The sequence below is a fragment of the Haliotis rufescens genome, unplaced genomic scaffold (genome assembly GCF_023055435.1).
Source record: "Haliotis rufescens isolate VD_foot unplaced genomic scaffold, xgHalRufe1.0.p SCAF_8, whole genome shotgun sequence".
NCBI lineage: Eukaryota > Metazoa > Mollusca > Gastropoda > Lepetellida > Haliotidae > Haliotis > Haliotis rufescens.
Window position 1 is genome coordinate 34,975,962 of NW_025964372.1, and position 26,275 is coordinate 35,002,236.

Here is a 26,275-nt window from a genome sequence, read left to right on the forward strand (position 1 = left end):
TACAGACCGCCGTCATATAGCTTGAATATTGCTGACAAACACGAATATAACAGTCCATCCTATTTAGCCATTGTAAACAGTCCAAGGTTTATCCATTCCACCCACCCGAGTCTACCCCAGTCCGACCACGGCAGGTAAACACATAGTGAAAAACAACATTTATCCATTCCGCCACTAACTTCCCCCGGGGCCGTCGGGTAGCCTAGTGGTTACAGCGTTCGCTCGTCACGCCGGAGACCCGGGTTCGATTCCCGACACAAGCACAATGTGTGAAGACCATTTCTGGTGTTCCCCGCAGTGATATCGCTTGAATAAAAGCGGCGTAAAACCATGCTCACTCACTCACTTACTTCACCCACTCGAGGCCTACCCCATTCCGACCACGGCCATGCTAAACACAGTCAAGAATAACATTTATCCATTCCGCCACTTACTCCACCCAGTCGAGTCTACCCCATTCCGACCACGGCCATGCTAAACACACAGTCAAGAATAACATTTATCCATTCCGCCACTCACTCCAACCACTCAAGTCTACCCAAGTCCGAACAACTGCCATGCCAAACACACAGTCAAGAATAACATTTATCCATTCCGCCACTCACTTCACCCACTCGAGTCTACCCCAGTCCGACCAACGGCTATGCCAAACACACAGTCAAGAATAACATTTATCCATTCCGCCACTTACTCCACCCACTCGAGTCTACCCCAGTCCGACATGCCCGTCAGCAGTACAATGTCAATACAGTACACCGTCTGTTGAGTTCTGTCAGAGAGGCGACTTCTTTCAGCGTTGGGAGTCCAGGAACGTGTGTCGCGGCGGCGATAACACAACACCACGGCGACGGTGCGACTTTGACATGGTGTTTTTGGAAAACAGTAAACATGTGAGTAAATATGGATTTATTTCGCTGAAACAGATCCCCGAATTCTGTTCCCGTATGTTATGCAGTTATTGTGCGGAATATCTCGAGGCTATTATATACAACTGTGTAAAGCATGCAGTAGTGTTGTAGGGTTCTGTATACACGGGAACAGTGAAAGTGTCTTAGACTCGCCATTGACAACCGAGGTATGTCAGATGATTTATACTGTTACAGTCAAATAGCCTGCTACTCTACAACAAGCTGGCCATTGTCGTGCCGTGTAATCTACAACAATGTTCAGTGTTATCGAGTAAAGGTTATGTATATATAGAAAGCAATTAGTCATTACAATCATTTAACAGTTGATTGCATGCGAACGTACCGTAAATGGTGTAATTACCATGGTTAACATGTGACGATATTGTGATGCAGCATGATGTCGACCAGAATGGCAATGTCAAAAAACGACGTGTCAGAAAATCCACACAACCCTAGCTTACTCTTCCTTCTTCCCCTCCCTCACCATTTTCTTCCCCCGTGATGCACCTTGAATCTGGAATATCAGTTACTGCGGCGTCAAACAACATTAAATTACCCTTTTCCAGGTACACGACCCATAATCATAGGTTCCGGGCACGCCTAAGGGATGCAACTCTGCACAGTGAATTAGACAACTAGGCCATCCGGGCCGCCTATTCCTCCTCTTATAATAAGTATCATCACTTAAATGTATAACTGATGACTATTCTTTGAGGTCTCCAGTCTGAACGAGTGAGTGTAGTTCTTTCACTCTGCGTTAGGGTTGGTTGGGGTTGTGTGGGGTGGGGCTTCTGGGATTATGTATGGTGACTGGATATTTTTTAACATACAGATGCAAAATCAAATACACTCTTCAAAATAAGAAACGCATAGGTGTTTTGAGAATTCAAATTAGATTTTTTTCCCCAGCAATCGTCATAAAGACAATTCTTATGTTTGATTCCCGTTAAACATGTCATGTTTGTTGTGCATTGCGCACAAACACATCTCAAAATGTTTTTTTGTAAACGTTTATCAGCAAAAATGCAAAGGATGCACGGAAATTGCTTCCAGAAAAAGTTTTCAGCACAATGCACGTGCAAAATGTTGGAATCAAGAGTAGAGACACTGACTATAAAAGACCGTACAAAATTCATCAGTTAATTACGAATTTTCTGACGTGAACGGAGATCGAAAAATGCCAAGATTAACTGCAGCTGACCGAAATATCGCCATTGGATGTTAAGAAGCAGGGGAGTCCCAGTTTGCCGTTGCAAGACACTTCAACAGTCGTCAAAGCACCATAACTCGACTATGGTCTCGATATACCCGCACTAATTCGACTCAAGATCATCCCAGAAGTGGAAGACCAAGAGTGACCACCCCTGCTCAGGATCGGTACATCCGGTTGCATCACCTTCGGAATCGATTTGCTACAGCAACCGACACTGCAGGACAAGTGCCTGGTATGCGAAGAATTTCCGACCAAACCATCAGCAATCGTCTGAGGGAAGTGGGAATTCGGGCGAGACGACCAAAAGTTGGACCTGTCTTGCGACGTCTACACCGTCAACGACGTGTCCGGTGGTGCAACAGAGAACAGACATGGGATCTCAGGAACTGGCGACGCGTTTGGTTCAGCGATGAGTCACGTTTTCTTCTTCAACGACGGGATGGAAGACAACGTGTATACCGACGTCGACATGAACGTTTTGCGCCGAACTGCGTTCGACAGGTTGACCGATTTGGTGGAGGGAGTGTCATGGTGTGGGGAGCCATATCCTACACGGGTAGATCACAGCTAGTGGTTGTCCAGGGCAATCTTACAGCAAACCGATGCATAGACCAAATTCTGCGTCCTCACCTCCTCCCAACTTTGGACCGCCAGAGGGAGCTGTTCCAACATGACAACGCTCGGCCCCACACAGCACGTGCAACAGTTAATTTACTTGTTAATGAGTACATCAATAACCTTCCATGGCCGTCCAAATCGCCTGATCTCAACCCGATTGAACATTTGTTGGACGAACTTGATCGACGCGTCCGTCAACGTCACCAGCGTCCCCACACACTGGCACAACTCGCCAACGCCTTACAGGAGGAATGGCGAAGAATTCCCCACGAAATAATCCGCCGACTTGCGCAATGTGTGCCAAGGAGGTGTCGAGCAGTGACGGCTGCAAGAGGTGGTGTGACCAGGTACTGACCATGACGCCCCCTTGTGGCTACACATGTGCAATGACTGAACTGAATTAATGCTGATAATGACGACAATGCTTTTGTCGATCACTGTGTCTAATTTCATTTGATTGTGTTCACGCATATTCTGTGTAGAAACTGTTACATCCGCTTGATAAATATCCTTATTTTTTAATATGCGTTTCTTTTTTGGAAGAGTGTAATATTGGTATTAAAACTACATTATTGACCTTAATAAAACCCCAACATGTTGCAGCAGTGTATTTTTGTGGCAGAATTATTTTTTTCAACAGTCTAAAGCATAATTATGTTTGCAAGCATTTGTTGAACATTTGTCTGGACCGAAGCCCTGTTTCCTTAAGCCGCACCTGGCCAAGTTCAGCTAACGTTGTCGGCGGCCTATGACGTTGACGCACACGTCTCCCTATCATATCCCAGACGTGTTCAAAGGGGGGAAGGTCTGGGCTCATTGCTGGCCATGACATTCTATGGATGTTGTGCTGCTGGAGGTGAGCATTGACGATTGGTGCACGGTGACCACGGGTGGTGTCGCCCTGAAAGTCAAAACGCCGACCCACACGCCATGCAAACGGGACATCAAAGGGTGTCAGTATGTTGTCTCGAAAAACTGCCCACTGACCCTTCCTTGCACAAGCTGGGTGGGGTTCGCTCAGGCATAGTGATGCAACACAACACCACAACCGATTCCCCGCCAAATCTGTCATGAGGTCTCAGTTTGACATTGGCTTGACGTTTCATTTCGACGTCGCCAAACACGACCACGTCTATCAAGGAAGTGCAAAATGTATCGGGACTTGACATCACAAGTGACCAGCGACGATGACCCTGGTTTCGACGTTGTGTACTCCATTGACGTCTGTTGACTATATGACGATTTGTGGCGGCACAACACGTGGCTGTCTAGCAGGGAGATGAACTGCACGGATATCATGTCTAATCGTCTTATCCGTAGCTCGTACTCCAGCAGGGCGGTCGGGTAGCCTAGTGGTTAAAGCGTTCGCTCATCATGCCGAAAACCCGGGTTAGATTCCCGACATGGGTACAATGTGTGAAGCCCAATTCTGGTGTCCCCCGCCGTGATATTGCTGGAATATTAAACCATACTCACTCACTCGTACACCAGCAGCCTGCAATTTGACTCGCCGTTTGCGCTCTATTTCGTAGAGTCTGGTTTAGGATCAGTTCATCCTGTACTCCTGTAGTTGACCTGGGACGCCCTGAACGGGCCCGATCATCAACATTTTGGTTTTTTTGGTACCAGTCCTAAAGTATGCTAATCACAGACGGTGAAACATCACAATTGGGATCGATGACATGCATCAACCAAGTCAGCGAGCCTGATAACCCGATCCCGTTAATCGCCTATTACGACAAGCATTGTCGCCTTTTAGGGCAAGCATGGGTTGCTGAAGACCTATTCTACCCCGGCCGATCATCAACATTTTGTTTTGTTTTTTGGTACCTGTCCTATAGTATGCTAATCACAGACGGTGAAACATTAAACGTATTAGCCACTGCACGCTGACTTCTGCCAGTTTCCAGCATGCCAACAGGCCGCAGACGCTCCGCGCGTTGCAGACGCCGCATCGCTAGTTCATACACAAACAATGAATGAAATCAAGAAAATCACAACTGTATCTGATAAGAAGAATCAATAAGATTGACAGAAATAATGGTCCACAACGATTAATCGATCTCTGTCAGGTGTCAAAAGTAGCGTGTGTGGCGCTACTGTTACAAGGTTAAAATGTCTCAAAAACATAAGAAAATGGTAACAAAATTGTAACAAACCAAACCCCTGATAGCTGTAATGATGTAGTTGCATCATACATGAAGTTTGGAGACAGAATTATTAGCTAGAAAGGAATTATTAGAGAAATGACATTTCACTTTTTTCACCAAAATGTTTCCGTACATTTCATAGGTATCAGTGGATTGTTTCAATTTTCTTACCATTTTCTAATGTTTTTGAGACGCATTACCTTATAACACCACTAAGTTTTTTAAGACATTAACGTTCGTCAACATTGTCTTTGTTCTAATACTTCGTAAAACATTTCTATTTCATGACGCCCTTCTTTTTAAAGAGTATAAATCACAATACATCTACTAAAATGTAATTTGGCTAAATGTATTCCCAGTGCAAAAACTTTTGCTTACTTTAGCGGGAGTGCTCTCTGTGTTAACAATCAGCAGTGTTCACCATCTGCCTCTATCAACTGATTGACTAATGTGACATGTGAAGTGTTTGCCGACATAAGTCCCTCCTTATTCTTCCTACAGTTCTCATATAAAGTACTATTCATAGCATATTAATATCTCACCAACGCGACGTCGTTATGTAAACTTACTGAACATTGAAATTTCTTTTTTTAATGACTTAATACACTGCCGACGTATATACCATCTGTTTTAATACACGAGTGCATAATGCTTGAACGTGCTTAGTAAGATTATTTATTTTATTCATATTGAAATAAACGTCATGTGCGGCTCGAATTGATGGATTTCCTGTTTGATATACGAAGAAAAGTCAAACAATTGTCAAGGGGGGAGTTCTATTACGAACCCCTTAACTCTGTGCTGAATGAGAGATAGGGTGAACTGAGGTTTAACGTCGCATTCAGGATGATTGCATTGTGTGTGGGTGCTTGTACTGGTCTGGACTTATACCGGAGTTATAGGTGAGGTGAAACGGGGTTTAACGTCGCGTCCAAGATTATTGCACTTATATAGCGACGTGCGTGCACGTGTGTGTGTGTGTGTGTGTGTGTGTGTGTGTGTGTGGCTGCTTGTACTAGTCCGGACTGATGCCGATTTATAGTGCTAGCACACTGAGATACCATGCCGCAGTTTAACATGAATACCCCACTCAGACACAGTATACGGACGCCGAGCCGACCAGTAATTTTTTTAACCCCTTAATGCCGAGCGCACGACAGGGTAACAACAAGTACCATCTTTTATCGTCTTTTGGTATGACGGGGCCGGGGATCTAACCCCGGACCTTCCGCTCTCCGGGCGGACGCTCTACCACTAAACCACGGAGGCGGTCTATACCGGAGTTATAACTTGGTAGCAGTATATATATATCGTATTGTCAATGATTGCTGTAATGCCTCATGTTCAAGTACACTGGTTGGTTTTAGCCAGCATTTATGAGGGGTTTTGTCAAATGTCGTGTCACGCAGAGCGCAGTCTCACATCATTCGCACCTCGATCGACTCAAACAAGTCATCGTCAACCATTTTGGGCACCATAAGTGCACCGTTTCCTTTTTTGGTCCTTTTGCAAACCAATGGTATAAACACTGCGAAAACAACTTAAGCTGCCTGTACACTGTGACTGTGGTAACAGTAGAAAGTGAATGCCGTGAAACATTACATGTTATATCATCTCTATATGTCCTGTAAGATATGTACCGTATAGTGGGTTATTGATGACGAGGATTGTTCTCTGATACATACCGCGTCCACTCAGCCCCAAGGACTCCTTCTTCGGGCACTAGGGCGGTCGGGTAGCCTAGTGGTTAAAGCGTTAGCTCGTCACGCCGAAGACCCGGGTTCGATTCCTGACATGGGTACAATGTGTGAAGCCCATTTCTGGTGTCCCCCGCCGTGATATTGCTGGAATATTGCTAAAAGCGGCGTAAAACCTCACTCACTCACTCACTCACTCACTCACTCTTCGGGCACTACAGCACGATGGTGCTCTCTCCCTCTCTCTCTATCTATATCTCTGTCTCTCTTACCCGTGAAGATCCGCGTTAGAATATATCTTCAGCAACCCATGCTTGCCCTAAAGGCGACTTTGCTTGTCGTAAGAGGCGACTAACGGGATCGGGTGGTCAGGCTCGCTGACTTGGTTGATGCATGTCATTTTATCCAATTGCGTAGCTTTTAAATAGATCGATGCTCATGATGTCAATCACTGGATTGTCTGGTTCGGACTCGATTATTTACAGACCGCCGTCGAGTGCACAAAAAAGATCTTTCTCATTCTTTCTCATTGTCTCTCAGTGTGTCTCTCGCTCTTTCTCATTCTCTGTATCTGCTCTCTCCCACTGTCTCTCTTTCTCATTCTGTCTCTCTCTTTCTATTTCTTTCTTTCTCTCTGTCTGTATGGACACAAACTTGGACATGTATATTTATAAGTGCTGTGGCATCACACGATGAGGTTTGTGAGCAATGGCAACAGGGTTAAACCATGATGTGGCAAGCTCTGCGCCACCTTTGCCATGTCTCTCTCTCTCTCTCTCTCTCTCTCTCTCTCTCTCTCTCTATATATATATATATATATATATATATATATATATATATATATATATACGACTGTGTAGTTCATTATGCACAGGTCTCTACATAATTGACATTGTCTTGTAAGGCCATTTGAATATTTTGGAACTCGTATGTCTGAATGCCTTGACATAACTTGAATTGGATTTATTTAAGTGTTTACTATTAATGCACAAAGCTAATAATAGCTGCAAGCAAGCTATTGTATAGTGTGTGTTGAGACACTTGGTGCCAAGTCCTAAACCCTCCGTATTTTATTTACAGTGGTTGATTGTCCTCATTAAAATACACTTACGCTGACTAACGCGACGATTAAATTCGGATTAGGTCTAAATTCATAAGGCAATAATTTATTCCTTTGAAAAGCAACGTCGATAGAATCCTCATTGGGCTTTGAAGTGGTTTGAGAAAATCAAAACATTAACATGTTTATGAAACAGATTGATCCATAAAATTGTATCCGCTGTTTATACAGAATGGGCAAGTGAGTGAGGGAGTGGGTAGATGGTGAGTGTGGGGGTGGGGGGTGGATGAGTGGCTGACTGAGTTGAAATAGTTTGTTTGTTTGTTTTGCAGAGGACAACGTAATGTAAGGGTCCTTTTTGGCCCACGGGAAATGTCCAATCTTAAAGCTGCGGAAACCCTTGAAATATTGGTATGATTTTGTTTGTTTCTTAGTTTCTATGTCGTTTAACGCCGCACTCAGCAATATTCCAGCTTTATGACGGCTGTCTGTAAAATATTCGAGTTTGGACCAGACAACCCAGTGGTTGACAGCATGAGCATCGATCTACGCAATTGAGATACGATAACATGCATCAACAAAGTCAGCGAGCCTGACCACCCGATCCCGTTAGTCGCCTCTTACGACAAGCATAGTCGCCTTTTGAGAAGACCTTATTGAAATCCGATTGGACCCAAGAAATTGTATCCTTTATATATCATAGTGAGTGGGTCAGTCAGTGGTTATTTTGGTGGGTGTATAGTGAATGAGCGGGTGGGCGGTTCTGTGGGTGAGGTTGGTTGGTTAGATGGGTGGGTGGGTGGTTCTGTACGTGAGTGTTTAGTTTGTGAGCGGGTGGGCGGTTCGGTGGGTGAGGTTGGTTGGTTAGATGGGTGGGTTGGTGGTTCTGTACGTGAGTGTTTAGCTTGTGAGCGGGTGGGCGGTTCGGTGGGTGAGGTTGGTTGGTTAGATGGGTGGGTTGGTGGTTCTGTACGTGAGTGTTTAGTTTGTGAGCGGGTGGGCGGTTCGGTGGGTGAGGTTGGTTGGTTAGATGGGTGGGTTGGTGGTTCTGTACGTGAGTGTTTAGTTTGTGAGCGGGTGATCGGGTGGTCAGCCAGGTCCCATATATCAAGCTACAACCGTCCCGGCCGTATCGAGAGTTACAAGTGAAAATCAATGAGTACTAATCTCAATGAGGATAAGATCGAATCCTTTAGGAAATAAACGCCGTTTATGTCAAAATAAATCACCGCAATGCACACAATCAATGCAACTTGTCGATATAACTGCTGATGACGTACACACGTTACTGTCCCTTTATTTCCAGAACGAAGGATTTAGTTTGTTTTGTGGAATATAAAGCCGAAAGTGGCACGTTCCCTTACAGTAGAAAATTGTAGACAAACGTGTAGAAGTCGAATGTACGAAGTAAATGTCCGGTTAAAGTCGAGTCATTGTTCCAATATTAATCAATTTGTTTGTTCGTTGTTTAACGCCACACTCAGCAATATTCCAGCCATATGACGGCGGTCTGTAAATAATCGAGTCTGGACCAGACAATCCAGTGATTAACATCAGCGAACCTGACCACCCAATCCCGTAAGTCGCCTCTTACGACACGCATAGTCGCCTTTTACGGCAAGCATGGGTTGCTGAAGACCTGTTCTACCCCGGATCTTCACGGGTTATTCAATCCATACAACAGTGGGACTCACTCTACGAAGTTTAACTACCGTTATTCTTCTTGTACAATCGGATTAACCATTCTGTAGAATGTGGAAAATGTCTGGATCTTTGTGTATCTTTTCGATAAGTTAGTGAGTGAGTGAGTGAGTGGTTAAAGGACCCTCAAATAGTATTTCAGTTCTGTCACTGCGTGTCAGCTTGATGTGGGAGGAAAGTCAGAAGTGATGCAGGTCTTCACCACTTGGTGAAACCCAAGTGTATGGTGCTGACAAACCTACAATCAGAACCAAAGGGAATCTGGGATTAGAACCCATCATCATAGGCGTCTGGCGCGCCTAAGGGACGCAACTCTGTGGCCCTAGTATTGAAATGATGGTCACATGTGTGTGTGAACGAGTAATTAAACTTTGTTTTTACACCACATTCGAGCACTGTCATGGCAGAGAACGAACAGGACTTCGGCGCAGCCTGGTTCCCTGGGTATGCTGCGCTGGCGCTACACTCAGTGTACGTGGCTACGACGTGTTCTTCACCAATCCTAGTATCACGTGATCATTAACAGACATCGCGAAGACCTGGGCCATGATCTGCAGAGCCAACCTGGGGTTTACTTCAATAACAAAGGCTTACGACAGTCGTAGTGCCAAGGTCACTTTGTGAACGTGGTCCTAGACCGACATCCGTTCACAATCTCCGTACCTGTTTTCGGATCAGATATGGAATAATACCCCATAAAAGAGGGTCTACCCCAGCCCCATGAGGATACCTAATGGTGACACCGACATACTATTGACTAGTCTATCTCAACTGTCAGTGCTCCGAACACTGCAGAGGAATTTATAGCAGACTTAGGACAGCGATCAAAGGCTTCCTGCAGATTATCCAGGCTACTCTGAAGATCTTCACGTGATTTATGGCGCGAGGTATTTGCTGGTTTGGCTGTAGACAATGCTGTAACCAGGCAGAGCTGTGGAGCTCCGAGACAAGACGTCACATAATCACTCGCCTCACACCCGCGTCTCGTTTGTCACAGGCTCCACGACAAACTTTGGCTCATCTGTTGTTTATTATGTTTAGAAAGCAACCCGGGTTATTGTGCAACACAAGTGTCGATTTACAGAGGATTCAAAACTTAATCCGTTTCACACTTTTGTTGGTAAGGTCAATCATTTAAAGATAGCCATTCATAGTGTTGGGACACTAGCTTCGGCCTTTAAGCAAATGTCGGGCGTTTTCTTCCCATTTGTCACAAGTTCCTCTGTCAGATTAATCTTTGAGAAACATTTCCATCAATCTGTGCGAAATACCACGCTGTCGGTCGCAATATATCGAGCAGTAAGTCTTTGTAAACCCTAGTATGTGTACATTTTAAAACAACAGTTTGGTTTGTTTGTTGTTCAACGCCGCACTCTGCATTATTCCAACTTTGTGACAGAGGTATGAATAGAATTAAGTCTGAACCAGACAATCTAGTGATTGACAGCATAAAGACAGATGCCCACGAAACATTCAGAATGATACTAACTAAACTAAAAGACCGATACCAACGTAGCATAAAGACAGATACCCCCGAAAAGCCAAGACCGACACCAACGTAACTTAAAGACAGATACCCCCGAAAAGCCAAGACCGACACCAACGTAACTTAAAGACCGATACCCACGAAAAGCCAAGACCGACACCAACGTAACTTAAAGACCGATACCCACGAAAAGCCAAGACCGACACCAACGTAACTTAAAGACCGATACCAACGTAACATAAAGACCGACACCAACGTAACTTAAAGACCGATACCAACGTAACATAAAGACCGATACCCACGAAAAGCCAAGACCGACACCAACGTAACTTAAAGACCGATACCCACGAAAAGCCAAGACCGACACCAACGTAACTTAAAGACCGATACCAACGTAACATAAAGACTGATACCCACGAAAAGCCAAGACCGATACCAACGTAACATAAAGACAGATACCCACGAAAAGCCAAGACCGATACCAACGTAACATAAAGACCGACACAAACGTAACTAAAAGACTGATACATACATAACTTAAAGACCGACACAAACGTAACTTAAAGACCGACACAAACGTAACTTAAAGACCGACACAAACGTAACTAAAAGACCGACACAAACGTAACGTAAAGACCTATACTAACGTAACATAAAGACAGATACCCACGCAAAGCCAAGACCGACACAAACGTAACTAAAAGACCGACACAAACGTAACTTAAAGTCCGACACAAACGTAACTTAAAGACCGATACCAACGTAACTTAAAGACCGATACCAACATAACTTAAAGGTCGAAACGTGTTTACATCGCTTAACGCAACTGGCCAGACGCTAAAATGGACATTTTGTTATTTGTAGTACGTATAATATTTACAAAGGGTTGTTTGGGAATCGAATTTTGCTTACGTATTTTAAATATAAATTTACATACAAAAATGGAAACAATTACAGGAAAGAACTTTAGCATAAAATGAATAAAATGCTAGATGAGACCAAGGTTTATTGAGGAATTGCGGATGCCATGCACATTGTCTGGCGCAGCAGATCATCATCAAATTACACTGAACGAAGACATCACGAAAACTTGAATAATTTGTCTCACGCATCAACCCGAGCACTCTCTCACTGAAACTAAGATGATCGGTCCTTATATAATCCACACCTGTTCCGACTGATCATGAATCCCCCCGCCTAGTTTAGTCCCTTGGTCTGAGCGTTAAGGTGAACGCGGTAATGTACTGGAATAATGCTCTCAGCGTAAGGCGACTTTCTTTATTCAGCCCATAAGCCCTAAGTAAAGCAATAAAATTCTTAAGTAAATATGTACTTAAACACACTATCATTGGGAGTTTTACACAAGTTGTTTACATATTGTCCCCGGTATGTGTTAGTCGGGGTGTCAATGCAAAGCCGGGCCACTGATCAGAGGTACAAATAGTATTGACCTTGGATCGATATCAATCAACTCCACCACCACAACAGGCGAGGTGGACTACAACAGGTGTGGTGGACTACAACTGGCCTATCCCTCAACACGTGTCTATGTTTAAGCTCAGTATCACGTCACAAGAACTTTGAAATGCGTCGGTCTGTTTGTCTTGCAAAACATGAAGAATTAAAGCTTATAATATTGTTTTTCAAAGACCAGATCGAACTCATTTTCTGGAATCTTCGATGATAATATCTAAAATGTTTTAAAGTGCGATGTATGTCTTTTTTGTAAAGGCGAAAAAGGTATGTTCAGTGTGTGGGTGTGTGGGTGGCCGTACCATATTCATAGTGTCTAGACTGAGTAGAATACACAGAGATAAATGTCGAGTATTTTCTTGTATCTCGAAGTTCAGGATTTATCCATCAGCCACTTACCTCGGGGGCCACGGTGTGTGTGTGTGTGTGTGTGTGTGTGTGTGTGTGTGTGTGTGTGTGTGTGTGTGTGTGTGTGTGTGTGTGTGTGTGTGTGTGTGTGTGTGTGTGTGTGTGTGTGTGTGTGTGTGTGTGTGGTCTCTGTGTGTTTGTGTGGTGTATGTGTGTGTGTCTAGTGTCTGGTGTGTGTCTGATGTGCTTGTGTGGTATCTAACTGTGTCTGGTGTGTGTGTGTGTGTGTGTGTGTGTGTTTACGTAAGGTGTGTTTGTGTGTGTGTGTGTTTACGTCAGCGGTGTGTATGTGTGTCTGGTGTGTTTGTGCGTGCGTGCGTGGTGTGTGTCAGTGGTATGTGTCTGGTCTGTGTGTGTGCGTGTGGTGTTGCTGTGTCGTGTGTGTGTGTGTGTGTGTCTAGTGTGTGGTGTGTGTCTGGTGTGTTTGTGTGGTATCTAACTGTGTCTGGTGTGTGTGTCTGGTGTGTGGATGTGTGTGTGTGTCTCTGGTGTGTTTGTGTGGTATCTAACTGTGTCTGGTGTGTGTGTGTGTGTGTCTGGTGTGTGTGTCTGGTGTGTTTGTGTGGTATCTTTTGTCTGGTGTGTGTGAGGTTTATGTGTCTGTGTTGCGTGTGTGTGTGTGTCTGTGTTGTGTTGTGCTGTGCTTTTCAGATGTGGCACGCCAGATCGTGGGTCAAATCCCATATTCAACGTGATTGTTTGTTGGTTTGTCAGCTCACATTAATTGAAATACTGTTAAAAAATATATTGGCTTTTCACTTTTCACTGAATCGGCCTAAGGCAAATCTAACATCCAACATGTTGCTGCCAACTCCCTTTTTGTTCACGGGATTCAGAGGATGTGTGTGTGTGTCTCTGGTGTGTTTGTGTGGTATCTAACTGTGTCTGGTGTGTGTGTGTGTGTGTCTGGTGTGTGTGTCTGGTGTGTTTGTGTGGTATCTTTTGTCTGGTGTGTGTGAGGTTTATGTGTCTGTGTTGCGTGTGTGTGTGTGTCTGTGTTGTGTTGTGCTGTGCTTTTCAGATGTGGCACGCCAGATCGTGGGTCAAATCCCATATTCAACGTGATTGTTTGTTGGTTTGTCAGCTCACATTAATTGAAATACTGTTAAAAAATATATTGGCTTTTCACTTTTCACTGAATCGGCCTAAGGCAAATCTAACATCCAACATGTTGCTGCCAACTCCCTTTTTGTTCACGGGATTCAGAGGTCCATTCGGAAGATATTCGGGACTCCGCAGTGTGGTATGAGGGACGCAAATAAAATTGTATTTGGTACGCAGATTAAAAAAGAATAAGGTGTACACCCTCTCTTTTGCGAATACAACCTCTTTCTGTTTACTGGTTAGTATTTATAATGGCAACTGGGACCGCCTCAGTGGTCTAATGGTAGAGCGTCCGCCCGGAGAGCGGAAGGTCCGGGGTTCGATCCCCAGCCGCGTCATACCAAAAGACGTTAAAAGATGGTACTTGTTACCCTGTCTGGCGCTCGGCAGTAAGGGGCTAAAACAAGGACTGGTCGGCTCGGAGTCAGTATACTGTGTCTGAGTGGGGTATTCATGTTAAACTGCGACATGCATGGTATCTCAGTGTGCTAGCACTATTAATCGGCATCAGTCACACACACACCTACACGTACATGTACATGTACGTCGCAACTGCAAAAATCTTGGACGCGACGTTAAACCCCATTTCACCTCACCTATTATGGCAACTAGTGTTGTACATGCAAGTTTATAGAGTCAGTATTTAGACACAACCCAGGGTCATTGTACCCGTGTCGGTGTTCGGCCCAGGAAGTGTGGGAAGCGTGCTTTATGACGCTTTTACCACCCTCGGTGGAGACACACGGACTAATGTGTGTACATATAGGGGCTATAAAGGGGGACGCGCCAGCCTCGTCCAAACATGGGTCCCATGCAATATACTCACCAGGCCAAGTGTAAATATATAGAATATTGTTTACAACCTCTGGTAGCTGGCGATCTGATGGCAATGTTTGAATCACAATCCGTGGGACAATCAGCCCCCGTTCTGGTTGGACAATATACTCGTTGTCGATACTAAAAGGGCATATCTCTCAGTCAAGTTTACTCCCAACAACAAACTATACCCCCTACCCCGGAACCGCCTGTGTACTATACCTGTTTTTGTAAAGATTCTATACTTGTTTGTTGAAACAAACATGAGTCGAAATGGCATGACACAAGACGTTACAATGCTAAAAGAAATCCAATGAGACTACTTTGCCGCTTTGGGACCGCCTCAGTGGTCTTGCGGTAGAGCGTCCGCCCGGAGAGCGGAAGGTCCGGGGTTCGATCCCCGGTCGCATCATACCAAAAGACGTTAAAAGATGGTACTTGTTGTTACCCTGTCTGGCGCTCGGCATTAAGGGGCTTAAACAAGGACTGGTCGGCTCGGAGTCAGTATACTGTGTCTGAGTGGGGTATTCATGTTAAACTGCGGCATGGTATCTCAGTGTGCTAGCACTATAAATCGGCATCAGTCCGGACTAGTACAAGCAGCCACACACACACGTGCATGCACGTCGCTATATAAGTGCAATAATCTTGGACGCGACGTTAATCCCAATTTCACCTCACCTCACCACTTTGCCGCTTTGGGGCTGTCGGGCAGCCTAGTGGTTAAAGCGTTCGCTAGTCACGCCGAAGACCCGGGTTCGATTCCTGACATGGGTACAATGTGTGAAGCCCATTTCTGGTGTCCCCCCGCCGTGATATTGCTAGGGTATTGCTAAAAGCGGCGTAAAATCAAACTCACTTACTTTTCCGCTTTATGACACGTTTTTGTTTTTGTAAGCGACAGCTGAGAGCAAGTCTGACTATCTCACGAGGTTAGTGATCTAATCATACGGTATATACAAGACAAATTACATAAGTTGACATCATCTTGCTTTTCTTGAAGGCTATCAGAGAACAAGTATATCCAATCTTGAACGTCCAGGGATTCAGGTCAAAGATGGTATGGAGGACTTACGGGATTAGGTGGTCAGACTTGCTGACTTGGTTGATGCATGTCATCGTATCCCAGTTGCGTGGATCGATGCTCATGATATCAATCACTGACCCTAAAAGACGCATGACAATAAGCACATGTTGTGCACAATAAATGGACCCAGGGAGGCATAGTTTTACTGTTGGTGACAGAAGTGAAGGAGTGAGTTTATGCTTTACGTTACATCGGCAATATTTCAGCCATATTTTGGTGCCAGTATGTGTCTTTTGTTATTGTTCCTACCCCACAGCTAACAGTCAAGTGACAGTCCCTCCCTTTAAGAAGGGAAAGATAACAAAGCTGTAACAAATTCGTGGACATGCCATATGACGTTTCGTCTTTTAATGACTCTTAATGCACATTTTGTGTTGTTGTTGAATGAAAGTCGGTCGGCAGGGGAATATATATTAAATAAACATGTCATCATTTGATAAGCTGGTATCTGTACAGTTTTGTAAAAATTCTATAATCTTGTTTACTGAAAATGTTACATAAAACGTTCATTCAAATGTAAGGTTTTTATATGACTGTTTACATCTTCCCGAGGCAAGGGAGTTAACTGACTGTAAAAGTCCAGTGGAAACACTCAGTTAACTCCCTTTCCACTGGACTTTTACAGTCGGTTAACTCCCTTGCCTCGGGAAAATGAACTGTCTATAAATAGGAAGCTAATAGATTTGTTTCTTCTGGGTAATTCGTGAACCAAGGAATGTGTTGCACGTGTTGTGATTTTATCTGGATAAATGATAGGATTCTAAAACAATTTTGGAACCATCTAAACTAGCAGTGCGATTTTTGACTATCACAGCTACCACCACCCACCCCTTCCCACCACAATCTCTTTTTTTCAGACATCTTACATGTAAACTGCGCCTAAGTCACTTCGGGCCTTGGGTATTATGTGCACCCATCTGTTTCAAAATCCTGGATCCGCCTCTGAAGTTCATAGTGTAGGTATTGCAAGCAATTTTATCTTTCCGTATGTTTAATGACACCGCCACATTCCATGGTGGATACCCACTGTAAATCAGCCAGTGCCTCTAGCCGTCTCAATATGGCGGGGTGAAGAAATAAATGATCTTGATTGGTCATTGGAATCGTATCAACTACGACTTATCGCTTTCAATATCGCAGCTAAACTCCCTCTAGACAGAGGCTGGGCCGAGATTATACTCCCCAAGTCATGTTATAGTACAAAGACTGGGTATATACACAAGTATACGCAATACAATAATTATTATTAGTTTCTAGTTAGAGTATTCAGGATCTTTTGACTTGTGGCTTTTAAATGGTAACTTTTGACTCCATAAGAAAGTGTAAGTATGTTTTGAGCGTTGAGAGCGTTCTGTTGGTGCACGCACCTGCTTTGTTCTCAACGTCATGAGTGCATACAGTGGGTGCACCGGCAGAGACGGGATTATACAGCAGACGGACTGAATATCCGTTGCCGCGATTGCTGAAGTTAATAACGACCATGTCAGAATATATTACACCGAAATGACTAAATGGCTTTCTAAAAGAATGTAATTTTGCATTTGTTTAAACCTAAGATTCTGTGAAACTGAACGAACTGGCTGACAGTAGAGTTGGGGTATTTAAATTGTGTACTTGGAGGTAGCAGAACTGTACTTAACAACTCCGCACGTGATTTACAAAGAATCACGTGCATAGCTAATGCACATGCACCTGCACCAGCAATGCATATACTGAAGACGATTTTGCACAATCTGGTTGTCATTCTTTGTCATGTTTATTTTGTGTTTTATATTTTCAGACACCAAACAAAAGTGCCCGGATATTTCCATCTGCAGTTAATTAGAACACGTGCCCAGTGGCATACTGGCATACGTTTGCCATGGAGCAAGGCTGATGAGCACCGTTCCCCATTGACGTCGTTTTGTTCCCATTAACGTAAAATTGTTCCCCAACGGCGTAGTTTGGATCCACATCGATGTTGTGTTGGTTGTCACAGACGTCGTGTTTGGATATAGCATAGATGGGTCATTCAAGCTACAAGACAGCGGGATGACGATACTTAACACATAGCACTGACCGCAGCAACGCACAATAACACTATTGAGGCAATGGCCAAGTTCGTGGTCAGCAATGCCTCTCCTCTCGACGACGTCTCCAGCACCGGCTCCTCCTACGAAGACGGTCCGGCGGAGAATGGGGGGTGGGGAGGGGAGAGAGGCAGTGAGGCGCGTCTGTATGTCCTGAACCGCGGGGGGACGGGGGAGGCGCACTACCTGCTGCTCACCCCCGACAGGAGCGACATCCATATGTATAGGACCCACATTGAAGTATGGAAGCCTCTTGTGGACATCATGAACTTTGGCGTGGTGGTCGTGGACAACTTCCTGTACATCGTCGGGGGTTTTGACAGGAGTCGGGCTCAGCATCTCAACAGGGTTCTCAGGTAAGTGTATAAATTGAACGCCCCAAGAAAAAAACATATTTAGATATAGCGAAATATTAAGATTCCGCATGATAAAATATGCGAAAAACTAACAAAACTTTAAATAAATATGTGGGTCAAATATTTACTGGAAATGAGAATGACTCTAACCTATATCAGCTGCATCTGATGTTATTAATCGTCCCAAACCCAAATTGTTGAATGAGTGAGTGAGTGGGTTGGGTTTAACGCCGCTTTTAACAGTATTCCAGTTATATCACGGCGTGTCAGCTTAATGTGGAAGGAAAGCCCGAAGTCAATTGTTGAATGAAACAAAATGTTATTTATCAGTCATATGTTAAGTGTCAGACTAGTGTGACTAATGCCGGTTCCATAGTGCTAGCCCACCATTAGATACATGCCATTACCCTCTCAAGCGTAAACAGCTGGTATTCTGACGCCGAGCCGACCACTTGTTTCATCTCCTTAATGCCGAGCGACGGGCAGGGTAACAACAAGTACCATCTTTTAACGTACATCTTTTGGTATGACATGACCAGGGATCGAACCACCGACCTTCCACTCTCCGAGCAGACGTTCTATCCACTCGACCACCGAGGCGGTCGCAGGAGGTTTCAAAATCACTCGAGTACTACACAGAAAGATACGATGTCTGAACTCTATCAAGGAAGAATATACAATAACCCTGTGTGACACCGGTCGATGTGAGCATGCGTGCTGTTGTCCGATCTGGAGTACAACAGCTGGCAATGGATCCGTCACAATAATTATCGCGCACACAAAGACGAAATCGTACCACACTTAATTAGTCACGAATTAATTGCAAAAAATCATGCCAAGATTCTATTAATTATATCATTGTAAGACCTCACATTCATCAGTGGTGGTATTCAATGCATAGCCGGACTGTTTAATTAAGTCGATCGGTAATAAAGATCCACATTGCAAAGGTTGGTTGGTTTGTTGTTTAACGCCGCACTCAGCAATATTCCATCTATATGACGGCGGTCTGTAAATAATCCAGTCTGGACCAGACAATCCAGTGATTGACATCATGAGCATCGATCCATGCAATTGGGATCGATGACATGCATCAACCAAGTCAGCGAGCCTGAACACCCGATCCCGTTAGTCGCCTCTTACGACAAGCATAGTCGCCTTTTACGGCAAGCATGGGTTGCTGAAGACTTATTCTACCCCGGATCTTCACGGGTCACATTGCAAAGGGGATATTGAGATAATTTATACTTATTATATACAAGAATAGTGACGAATCGGTATCCGGACGGGGGGTAATAATAACAATAAAGTACCATACAACCCAAGCTGCCAGTGTGGCGCTAAAGGTTACGTCATATTACCACCTCATCCTACCGGGTACCATTTCACTGCTGGATGAACAAAGCCACATGCCTGAAGGGACACCACATGTTGTACATGTGCTTTAGTGTGGGACATACCCGTGAAGATCCGGGGTAGAATAGGTCTTCAGCAACCCATTCTTGCCGTAAAAGGCGACTATGCTTGTCGTAAGAGGCGACTAACGGGATCGGGTGGTCAGGCTCGCTGACTTGGTTGATGCATGTCATCGATCCCAATTGCGTGGATCGATGCTCATGATATCAATCACTGGATTGTCTGATCCAGACCCGATTATTTACAGACCGCCGTCATATAGCTGGAATATTGCTGAGTGCGGCGTTAAACAACAAACCAACCAACTTTTAGTGTGGGACAGGACAGGAGTCAGTTTGCCGTACACGGCCACCCGTCCAAGGACTCCATTACGCCAGAAACCTATGATTGTGGGTTCGAATCCCGGTTCGCCCCGATTATGTTACTAGGTTTGTCAGCACCATACCCGTGCTCGTGGGTTTCACCGAAGTGGTAAACGTCTGAGACCTGCATCACTTCGGGCTTTCCTTCCACATTAAGCTGACACGCCGTGATATAACTGGAATAATGTTAAAAGCGGCGTTAAACCCAACTCACTAACACACTCACTCTAACATTTTCATGCCATGTTGTGAATATTTTCCGTTTCCTCCTAATCATAACTGATAATGATTAAATCTCTTTTATCTGCCTATAACTAGAGGGTTTCGGGTCGGCTTTCGTCCAAAATGTCTTTGACTTTTTTGTTTCCGATTTGGTAATGATATAGGCAAATGACCTATTAAAAATCTGTTAAATCATGAAAATATCCTTGTGCAATTTGTTTCTAAAACAATCACTGAATAACATAATAAACTATTTCATTGACCTGATATCTTGTAAACAGCTTTTAATACTGGAATAATATTATCATTCTCTTGGGGATCTCTCTTCCTCAGATACGACCCTGCGGAGGGATTGTGGGTGGAGTGCGCCCCCATGTTGATTGCACGTGCAAAATGTGGTGTCTGCGCACAAGGCGGAAGGATATATGTCTCAGGTAGATACATGTACAGTGAAACCTTGTTAATCCAGACAGTGCAGTTCTCAGTGAAGTCGTTCTGGTCAATACGACACGTAGAATACACGGTAATGGTCTGTGTAGATAGGTCGTTCCCTACAGTATAATTGCAAGAAACGCCATCCCCCATATCTCATGGGCTCGCATCGTTTAACCTAAACTAACCCCAGGATACATTTAACATTTTACTGACCAATCAAACGTCGAGGTAAGGGACAAGGAAATGGGACTTTCACCGCCAGTTTTAATGGAAATGAAGATATATTTTCTCTCCAAAAGATTTTTGAGGGCTTTCTTTTGATTGACAGTCAATGTTGAATTTCTCGCAAACTCTATCGTAATCAATTGGACTGACCTCCATGTTGTTGATATCGCCTACCCAACATTTAGGCAGGTTTGTAACTCGCATTGTGATTGGTCCGTTAGACTGGGTTGCGTAGTAAATCAAATTGCCTAACGACAATCAAGGGCGGATAATTTGAGATCGCGAAAACCACAGGAATTGATCAGGGGTTAGTCTAGGTTTGCCGAATGAGTGAGTGAGTGAGTGAGTAAAATTTAACGTCACATCGGCAGTATTTCAGCCATATCGTGACGAAACAGTTATAATCAGTGTTCGAAATACCTGCCTGCCCGACCGTCCGAGACGGGCTGATTTCAACTCGGGCTGCCAGATTTTCAAATCCCCCTGCCCGACGGTCGGGTTATATTTCATATGTGAAAATATTCTAAATATTTCCTGATGATAAGCATTAATTCACATGTAAAGATGAATGATAAAATGTAACCCAAAAGAAACCCCGTTAGCCTATCATGAGAAACATATGATTATAGTGGGCAGGCAGGTTTTGGTCAGGGCTGGCAAGTATTTCAGCTAGCCAGTCCTGTGGTCTGGCTGAAATTTTTGGGAGTTTCATACCCTGTTATAATAATTATATCGAGATTGTATAAAAAGCTGTCAACGATGGACAGTATAATAACTAGTGTATCACAGTTTCGATTTTAAAACTAGTTTAGAATATTTAAAAGAATACATTATCATTCAACAATACAATATAAAAATGGGCTATAGATCACCAGCAACCAAAGTTAGACCACCTTTCTAGGGACCGTGGGGACTTACGATACTTCTGCTACCTGCACAGGTTTACCGAAATGCGAGCACTGCAGGCATAAAAACGCGGGGTTTCTGGTCTCACTGTAATAAAGGGTTGTTTTATAACAAGTAGTAGTTTGTAGTTTCCCCCTCGGATTGCCTGGGCTACCTCGTTATAACGCGGTTTTACATTACAGGGGGAGAGAAGAGTGACTGTCGCGTGACCGGAAGTTGTGAGGTGTACGACATAGAGACAGACACGTGGTGTAAGGCCGGTATGCTGGTGGCTGCACGTGCTAATCACGTATGTGCAGTGTACAATAATGAGATTTACTGCGCAGGTGGTTACCATGGCAACAAAACTCATGATAATTTATGGTAAGTAAGTATTCACAAAGCCTGATCATAGAACACCAAGTCGGAGGGTGTTGCGTTCCCGGGATGCAATGCATCTTACAGACCCTGATACAAATATATATCAAATACAGCCCATGCAAGTCTATAATGTTTGGCAAGTCTAGATCACTGCAGTATCTGAAAATGAAGAGAGTCACTGGGCTCCTTTTTATTATATTTTTATTAAGATAACTGAACAACTGTTTTTTTATGTAAGATGTGTTCATTTCAGAGATTTGATGTTAGTCTATACAGGGGCGGATCCATACTTTTGAAAAAGGGGGGGGGGGGGGGGGGGGATTGTTGTTGTTGTTGTTGTTGTTGTTAATTTAATACCCGAGGACGTTGTTGATATGTAAAGTGTCTGAAAAACAAAACAATCTGCACCATACAGAAAGTCGCCTTGCTGACCATTATTTGTTCATGTCTATATCATAAACTGCCGTGCAAAAGAAAGTATACAGCCATGTTTGATGGTGTCTTGAAATTAAACAAACAAAATGTGGTTATCGATTGTGACGTATTTGATACAGGTATCAGACATGTGGTTGTATTTTGGACTTAATGTTTGCAGTATTTCGGCGACTGTTTGAGCCTAGTAACGTTTTGACAACGTATGTAAGTTTTTGGTCGAATCAAACTTTCAAATGTATACTTTCTTTTGTACGTCAGATTACTTACCATTACTACTACAGTAAACTACGGTTGTAACGAACTCAAAGGGACCACTAACTTTAGTTTGTTATAACCGTAGTTCCTGATAAGCATATATATAGCATAACTATAGCAAATAGTCGGGACAAAAAAATCAGTTCGTTATATCCGTCAGTTCGTTATAAGCGTGTTCGTTATAAACGTACTTTACTGTACCTAGGGTGTACGAGGAACACACATGGCGGGAGCTGGACGAACACTACCCCCACACACTGCCCTGTCCGCTGGACAGATTCACCATAGCCACTCTAGACAACACATTCTACTTCATTGGAGGTCAGTATCTAGTCGACACGTGGAGATTCCAGGTACAAATACAGGTCCCCAGCAACCTATGCTTGTTGAAATAGGCAGATAAAATGGATCCGGTGTCCAGGCTCGGTGACTTGGTTGATTGCATGCCATCATGGATTGAGGGGGCGGTCGGGTAGCCTGGTGGTTAAAGCGTTCGTTCGTCACGCCGAAGACCCGGGTTAGATTCCCGACTTGGGTACAATGTGTGAAGCCCATTTCTGGTGTCCCCCGCCGTGATATTGCTGGAATATTGCTAAAAGCGGCGTAAAACATACTCACTCACTCACTCGTGGATTGAGGCTAAGGATGCAAATCACTGGAGTGCCTGGTCCAGATTCGATGAGATACGGGTCGCCGTCATACAGCTTAAACAGTGCTGGGTGTGGCGTTAAACAACAAAAAGTGTCTTGTGAGTCAATGGTGTTATATTTTTCGCGCCGTATCCAGCCATCGTGGTTCTTATACGGCTTCTTGTAAGTACGCGAATCTTGACCTGGGCCCTGTGTCACAAAGCGATCGTTGTGCTACTCCCATACAGTAACATAGACTTACGACTGTCGTAGCGCTAATATCGCTTTGTGGTACGGGGCCCAGCAGACAAACCAGTGGTTCGAGGAAGGGTTTTTGCCATCTGGGAACGGTAACACATGGCTAGCCCGTGCATCTTACAGTCAGTACCGATCCGTTCTGTAGGACGCATCTGAATAGACTGCCTAGCTTATGCATAGTTATTGCGACCTAAGTCGACGTGGAGATATACCATAGTCATACCGCTAAAAAACCATGCTTTCTACAATACAAAGAGACTGTTGTAAGTCTCTATTACAAAATTCCCCTGAACTCCCACCCGACAAAGGAATTCCGCTTAGTTGAACAACTGAAAGACTTGGTTTCTCACATCCAAGTTACTTTACTATTAAGCTAAAAACATCATGGTTACAGAATGGAAACGGCTAATCCGTCTGTACGTACTAATTACATGGTTTAAATTTTTTTTTTCAATATTTCATTAATACAAATCTTCTATTTGCAAATGGCACCTTACACAATACATGGACTGTTTTAGGCGTGACGTCACGAGCGGACCGCAAGTGCCCGGACAAACCAGATTATTCCACCCAGCGTCGCATCTTCTCCTTCACGACAAACATCTCCCTCAGCGACGGCTCGACTAGGAACGACGTGATCAGCCCCTGGGAATTTCACCTGCCCAACATGAACCATGCCCGCCACAGCCACGGCACAGCAACAATAGGTACACTGTCCTGTCCGTTCTCCTCACTCCTTCCTGGGGGCACGGGTGGCCCAGTCGTCTAAGGCGCCGCGATTCGCTGTGCAGTTGCGTCCTTTGGGCGCGCCAGAAACCTATTATTGTGGGTTCGAATCCCGGTTCGCCCCGATTATATTTCAGCACCATACCTGTGCTCGTGGGTTTCACCGAAGTGGTAAACGTCTGAGACCTGCATCAGTTCAGCTGATTAAGCTGACACGCCGTGATAAAAGTGGAATACTGTTAAAAGCGGCGTTAAACCCAACTCACTCACTCACTCACTCCTTCCTGCTAACATCTCTGCCTGGAGAACGAAAGATCGGTGTTTCGATCCTCGTCCGCGTCAAAACGAAATGACGTTAAAATATTGTACTTCCTGTTACCATGACTGGTCGGCTCGGAGTCGCTACACCGTGGTGTCCCCCGCCGTGATATTGCTGGTATTTTGGTAAAAGCGGCGTAAAACCATACTCACTCACTCACTATACTGAGTGGGGTATCCATGTCAAACTCCGGCATTGTATGTCAGTGGGCTTATCACTATAAAACCTGCATTAGTCCGGACTAGTACAAACAGCCATCCGCACGCACATACGCACACCTCGCTATTGAAGAGCAATAACCTTAAACGCGACATTTTACCCCATTTCACTTCACCTGCTATAATCAGCTTTTCTACATGCCACTTTGTGGACTTCACCCATTTTATTTTGTTCTTTACAGGAAGGAAGTTATATGTGGTAGGAGGAAGTTGTCTAGAGACGGGACAGCCAATCAATGTATGTGAGTTTTACAACACGGAAACAGGAGAATGGGAGGAAGACTTCCGCTTCCGGAAAGGTACTTTTCCATTAAATTGATACTACTCGCCTGGAAACCAACTTACACTGTCCGGAATATTAGCTATTTAACCCTCAAACATGTTTTCAGAAATGTTGTATTTTAATAAACTAATTGTAATCTTATGGGATTGCATTTTCCATACCTCAGCTTTAACCAACAGAATTATTTATATATCAGAAAATTAGTATTGTATAATCCCATGTATTCAGAAGCTCAAGTACAATGCTTACAATTGTATTCCTGGATGTCGATAGAAACTGCCTTTCTTGCTGTATAATCGATATATGTGTCGGATATAATACAGTTCAACATCATACCATTGGTCCAATAAGTGTCTTGAGACAGTCTCTGGCAATAATGGAAATGATTGGCTCGTATGAATGTTGATCAAAAGTTTTCTCCTTTCAGGGGACATGTCAAATGTTGTTTGTGCTATTTTGGAAGTGCCAAGGATCCCAGTCAACGAGCGGAAGATGACCAGTAAACTCAAGTGGGTGTTGTGGTAGCATTGACCATCTGCTGGGATGTGTTCCAACAAGCCACACAGATTCGACCTATGGTACTTTACAGGGTGCAGACAGTTAGACTCTGTAGTACTGACCAGTCCCAACAGGCAGCCGGTACTCACCATGGTTAAGTGACCTTACCTCGCCATTCCCAGTACAAACAGTTCTCACCACTGGATACAGTGTATATGTTGGGAGTGAACGGGTTCCGAGAAGACATATAAGGGACACAACTCTCCCAGCGATTTCCGGCAAGCCATTCCCCAGAAGAACAGGATCAGCTGTGCTTGAAGTCACAATTAATTCTGAACTTTATTCTACCTATTCGTATTCAAAATTGAAAGCATGCATTTCTTCCACTCGTCATGGGGCTGATGCACTTACTTAGAGCAATCGAGTTATTCACCAATGGACAGATGAACTACGGAGAAAAACTTAATTTCTAATCAGAGACATCGTTGACGAGCATTATACATGGATACCGATTCGTGAGATAGTTGTCTTGAGCGCAATCTGATCTCAAAATGTACTTTGTTGTAATAATTATTAACCTAA

The 26,275-nt window shown here is 44.1% G+C and overlaps 1 protein-coding gene across 2 annotated transcripts; it reads left to right on the forward strand.

Annotated features, from left to right (window-relative positions):
* Positions 1-731: 731 nt before the first annotated feature.
* Positions 732-26,275, forward strand: LOC124141795 (gigaxonin-like). 2 transcript variants are annotated; one of them, XM_048389665.1, is made up of 9 exons: positions 732-890; positions 16,579-16,677; positions 17,502-18,146; positions 20,480-20,580; positions 21,895-22,075; positions 22,968-23,083; positions 24,168-24,356; positions 25,095-25,211; positions 25,623-26,275. In XM_048389665.1, the coding sequence occupies exons 3-9, from the start codon at positions 17,812-17,814 to the stop codon at positions 25,718-25,720; spliced, it is 1,137 nt and encodes a 378-aa protein (XP_048245622.1). In that variant the 5' UTR covers positions 732-890; positions 16,579-16,677; positions 17,502-17,811; the 3' UTR covers positions 25,721-26,275. The 2 variants fall into 2 exon arrangements, with proteins under 2 accessions (XP_048245622.1, XP_048245621.1); XM_048389664.1 differs by lacking the exon at positions 16,579-16,677.

What these genes read in the sequence shown, in the direction of transcription:
- LOC124141795 (XM_048389665.1), top strand. Translation starts at nt 17,812, where the DNA reads ATGGCCAAGTTCGTGGTCAGCAATGCCTCTCCTCTCGACGACGTCTCC. An exon ending in AAAACTCATGATAATTTATG is followed by an intron (nt 22,076 to 22,967) that starts GTAAGTAAGTAT and finishes TACTGTACCTAG; the next exon opens with GGTGTACGAGGAACACACAT. An exon ending in AGACTTCCGCTTCCGGAAAG is followed by an intron (nt 25,212 to 25,622) that starts GTACTTTTCCAT and finishes TTCTCCTTTCAG; the next exon opens with GGGACATGTCAAATGTTGTT.